Source organism: Quercus robur, chromosome 9 (genome assembly GCF_932294415.1).
Source record: "Quercus robur chromosome 9, dhQueRobu3.1, whole genome shotgun sequence".
NCBI lineage: Eukaryota > Viridiplantae > Streptophyta > Magnoliopsida > Fagales > Fagaceae > Quercus > Quercus robur.
The window spans coordinates 12328896-12333121 of record NC_065542.1 but is presented as its reverse complement, the minus strand read 5'-3'; the positions used below and the strand labels follow the sequence as shown (position 1 = coordinate 12333121).

The 4226-nt window shown below is 34.8% G+C and overlaps 1 protein-coding gene across 2 annotated transcripts; it reads right to left on the bottom strand.

Moving 5' to 3' along the window:
* Positions 1-3561, bottom strand: LOC126699455 (receptor-like protein EIX1). Of its 2 annotated transcripts, XR_007646798.1 has the most exons (3): positions 667-3561; positions 316-369; positions 1-218 (listed from the first exon to the last, which is right to left on the bottom strand). XR_007646798.1 is itself a non-coding variant. In XM_050397284.1 (2 exons), the coding sequence occupies exon 1, from the start codon at positions 3465-3467 to the stop codon at positions 693-695; it is 2775 nt and encodes a 924-aa protein (XP_050253241.1). In that variant the 5' UTR covers positions 3468-3560; the 3' UTR covers positions 1-218; positions 667-692. The 2 variants fall into 2 exon arrangements, 1 of the variants encoding a protein (XP_050253241.1); XM_050397284.1 differs by lacking the exon at positions 316-369 and having other exon boundaries at positions 667-3560.
* Between the last annotated feature and the right edge of the window lie 665 nt (positions 3562-4226).

The following is a 4226-nucleotide window of genomic DNA, read 5'->3' as shown; positions in this document are numbered from 1 at the left end:
TAGTCCAGGATGGTAACACTCAAACATTAAACTAGATTCAAATTACACAATTTCTCTTTGTAAATTAACTTGCTTAATTGAAAAGAGGTCACTAGTAACGAAATGACGGTGCTGAGAAAGGCGATGAAGCAAAGCATAATATAGATCCACACCCACACAAATGTTACAAACGGTGTTTCTGACACTTATTTTGATGCGAGCACCAGCAACAGCAACTCCTGATATTAGCACCAAAGGTAAAAGAAAACCATCAGCCTTGTTGCACTAGATATATAGAATTAGAAGTAGAACTACTTCATGCAAACTGAAATTTACCGCGTGGATTAAGCATAATAGCATATAGCCTTAAGCACCATTATGTGACCTTACCTGATATGCAATTCAAAATATGAAAATATACTTCTTGGCATGTGCGGCAAAATCAAGAAATTGTGAGATAAGGTGGAAACAAAACACTAGAATTGAAACAGATTAATGATTTTTTTTTTTTTTTTTTTTTTTTTTAAAGAAAGAAAAGGGCAAAGCTCGTATCAATGAAAAATATAGAACTACCATATATGTTAGCAGTTACGTTTGCTCTAGGGTTTAAAAAAAAAAATATATATATATATATATATATGAATATGACAAGAATAAATTAATTGTTGCCTATACGTATTATATTACCTTGCTAATCTCTACAGACAAAGTGGTCATCCCTGCCTCTGAATCTTCCTTTGCAATCTTGCAATGTTCACGGTTATTGTTACATCGATCCAATCCTTCATGTTGTCCAATAACAAGAAATAGGCATGTCTCCAAGAACGCTTTAACAGCAAAGAACTGCAAACTCCCCAAAACCCTATAGCAAATCCACATCCTGTTCCCATGAAAAACCATTTTCCCAATTCATCTTCATTCTCTTCAATATCTTTGGTAGTTGCTTCACTTCGGCTTGGTGTTTCTTCACCTGGACACTTTTGTGTGAGTGGAGTTCCACAAAGTGCCCTGTTTCCAATAAAATAAGATGCATCAAAGCCTTGGAGTTGAGTGCCCAAAGGAATTTTCCCAGACAAATTGTTGTAGGATAAGTTCAGGAATTCCAAAAAGTTTATCTCAGATATGCTAGATGGGATTTCGCCTGAAAACTGATTGCTTGACAAATCAAGTGATTCTAGCTGCTTCAACTGACCAATCATTTGAGGAATTTCTCCAATCAAGTTGTTTCTTGATACGTTGAGTGAAATCAAATCCAAAAGGTTGCAGATTTCAATTGGAAGTTTCCCGATCAATTTGTTACTTGAAAGGTTAATGATCTTTAGTAGTCCAAGATTTAGACCATGGTACTCAAACTCATTTCTTTTCAACTCAACCATTACACTATCCCAGACAATCGGCATAATACCACCATCGTATAAAGGAGGAATCACTTCTTCAATGAAATAGTTTATTTTCTGAGCCATGGATGTGAAATTATTGAGGCACTGTGGTATAGTTCCAGAAATGTCATTTAAAGAGAGGTCCAAGATTTGTAAATCTTGTAACCAACACAAATGCAATGGTATGCTTCCATTGAACATATTGGAACGTAAAGATAGAATAATCAAGCTTGGTAGGCATTCCCCAATCCATGCTGGTACGTTCCCAGAAAATCTATTATTTCTCATGTCCATAACTATCAAGGAACTGCAATTTCTCAGGGACGAAGGTAAGTTTCCAGAGAAATTATTATTATTTAGACTCAACGAGTTGAGCACAGACAGCGAGCCCAAAGAGCTTGGAACTTCCCCAAAGAAGTGGTTGCCAGCTAAATTCAAAACGACTAGCTTTGGCCATTGCATAAAACAATTAGGAAGTCTTCCAGATAATCTATTATTGGATAGGTCTAGGTAAGCCAAAAATTGACCATTGATTTTACAAAGAGAAGAGATAGACCCTGAAAATTGATTTTTAGAGAGATTCAAGATTGTGAGATTTGTTGGAAAATGTGGTAGTGGACCCTCTAAACTGTTAGCACTCCAATCAATTTTAGAAAGATCATTCAAGCCTTTTGTTGACACATTTGGTAACTGCCCATATATATGGTTGTTAGAAAGATCTAAAATTTTTAATGTAGGAGGCAGGTCTGCTAACCACTCTGCTGAGATGGTGTCTGAAATTTTATTATTAGAGATCTCAAGGAAGGAAACATTCCTTTGAGTTAGAATCCAATTTGGAAATCTAGGCCCTAAATTACAAGACGTCAAATGTATCCTATTCAGTTGAAAAGGGGGAACCCAATCAAAGCTGAATTCCAAAGAAAGAGAATTATTGGACAAGTCTAAACTTTGTAATTTGGAGAGATTGGAGAAGAGAGATTCAGAGATCACACCTTGCAAAAGATTCGAATCAACACTCAAAACCTCGAGCATATATAGGTTCCCAATGCTTTTGGGCAAAGTCCCATTTAATTTGTTCATTGAAAGATCTATTTCTTTTAAGGACAGAAATATTGCAAAATTAGGCAACGATCCCGTAATTTGATTATCTGATAAAGCCAAAATTTCTAATGAGTCTTTTACACATCCAGACAAGTTAGTGATAAGCTCAACTAATTGTCCATTGAGATGGTTTGACCACAAGTTCAATTCACGTAAAGTACATATATTCCCTAAGGATTTTGGAACGTGGACAAGTTGGTTTTCACTGAGATCTAGGATTTTAAGAGAAGCAAAAGATTTCGAATCATTGAAATGGGAAAAAGATGAAAGACTCATTGGAGGTAAATCACACGACTGCATCAACAAGGTTTTTAAATTAGGGAGACTACTCACAACTTCAAACCAATCATTGGCTACACTGAGATTTGTGTAACTTAGGTCAAGGTCTTCTATTGAAGACAGATGAGAAAGCCATTCCAAAGTTTCAATATTTTTCCAATCATTCCAACTGAGATCGAGTAGTTGCAAGTGCGAAAGGTTCTGAAGATGATGTGGAATTGGCCCACTGAGATTGGCGTCAGCAAGATTGAGGTGTTTCAAGTTACTGAGAGAACCGATGAACTTTGGAATATAGCTCTGATTAAAATTATTCAAACTAAGATCCAAAAATGTCAAATAAGGCAACTCAAGCAGTGAAGAACTAATCATACCTCCAAAAGGTTTCGTTATTTCACCTTCATCATCATTTTGAAGAGCGCTAAGATGAAGCTCAAGTACATGGCCGGTTAGGTTGCTGCAGCGAACTCCTTCCCAATTGCAGCAATTCTTATTTTCGTCGCCGCTCTGCCACGAAGAGAGTCTGCCATAGTCATCAACGAGGCCTTTTTTGAACTCAAGGAGTGCTTGTCTCTCTCCCTCTATACACCTGATGTTGTTAGCATCTCCGACTCCAACCCCTGAAATGAATCCAAGGGCTGGACTCAAGTGCGCTGAAAGCATTATAAGTAAAAATGCATGAAGAAGAAGAAGTTTGAAGGACCTTCCACCCGTGAGTGTGATCATTTTCATGGCGAAATGGGAATAATGATTAATTTCACAATCAAAGATGGGATATCGATGACAAGCATTCTCCGTTAAAATACCCAATGCTGCAAGCGCGTTTTCCAATAAAAAATTATATTCTATGGAATCAATGGCATGAGTAATTATGAGAAAGTGAAAAGTAATACTGGGTGACACCCATGAGGTAAAAAATTTTCTGCTCTTCAGTGTGGCCACATTCCTTTTGTATGAATCACGTTTATATAAAACTAGTCGCAAATCAGTGCGGGATAATTTTTTAGATAAAATACTATTTTAGTCCCTAGACTTTATAAAAAGTTTTTTTTTTTTTATATTTATTGGTTGATGATTTGCATAACATAGACATTAAATAAAAGAAATAACTATTCATTAGATTTTTTTAAGTCATGGTGTATGAAGATTATGATTATATATATATATATATATATATAAGGTTAAATGATATGTCAACAAATGAGATTATAAAATTTTCCAACTTTATTTCTAATATAATTTCTAAATTACTGAAAAATGTCTCATTTTTAGATATGATATGAAATATAATTTCCCTAGTTAGAGTTTGATTAGTTTTAAGTTTAAATTTTGTATTATTATATTTAATTTTGTATTATTGATTTAATTAAGTGAATGTAATGGTTGATTTTATTGCACTACAAAGTTTTTAATGTCTACTGTATAGCCATTTCTATTTTATTTCTTACTCCTCTTGACCATCTTTTCATTTTCTAAATAATGGTTATTAAT

Coding starts and splice junctions, on each gene's coding strand:
- LOC126699455 (XM_050397284.1), bottom strand. CDS start 3,467: ATGAAAATGATCACACTCACGGGTGGAAGGTCCTTCAAACTTCTTCTT.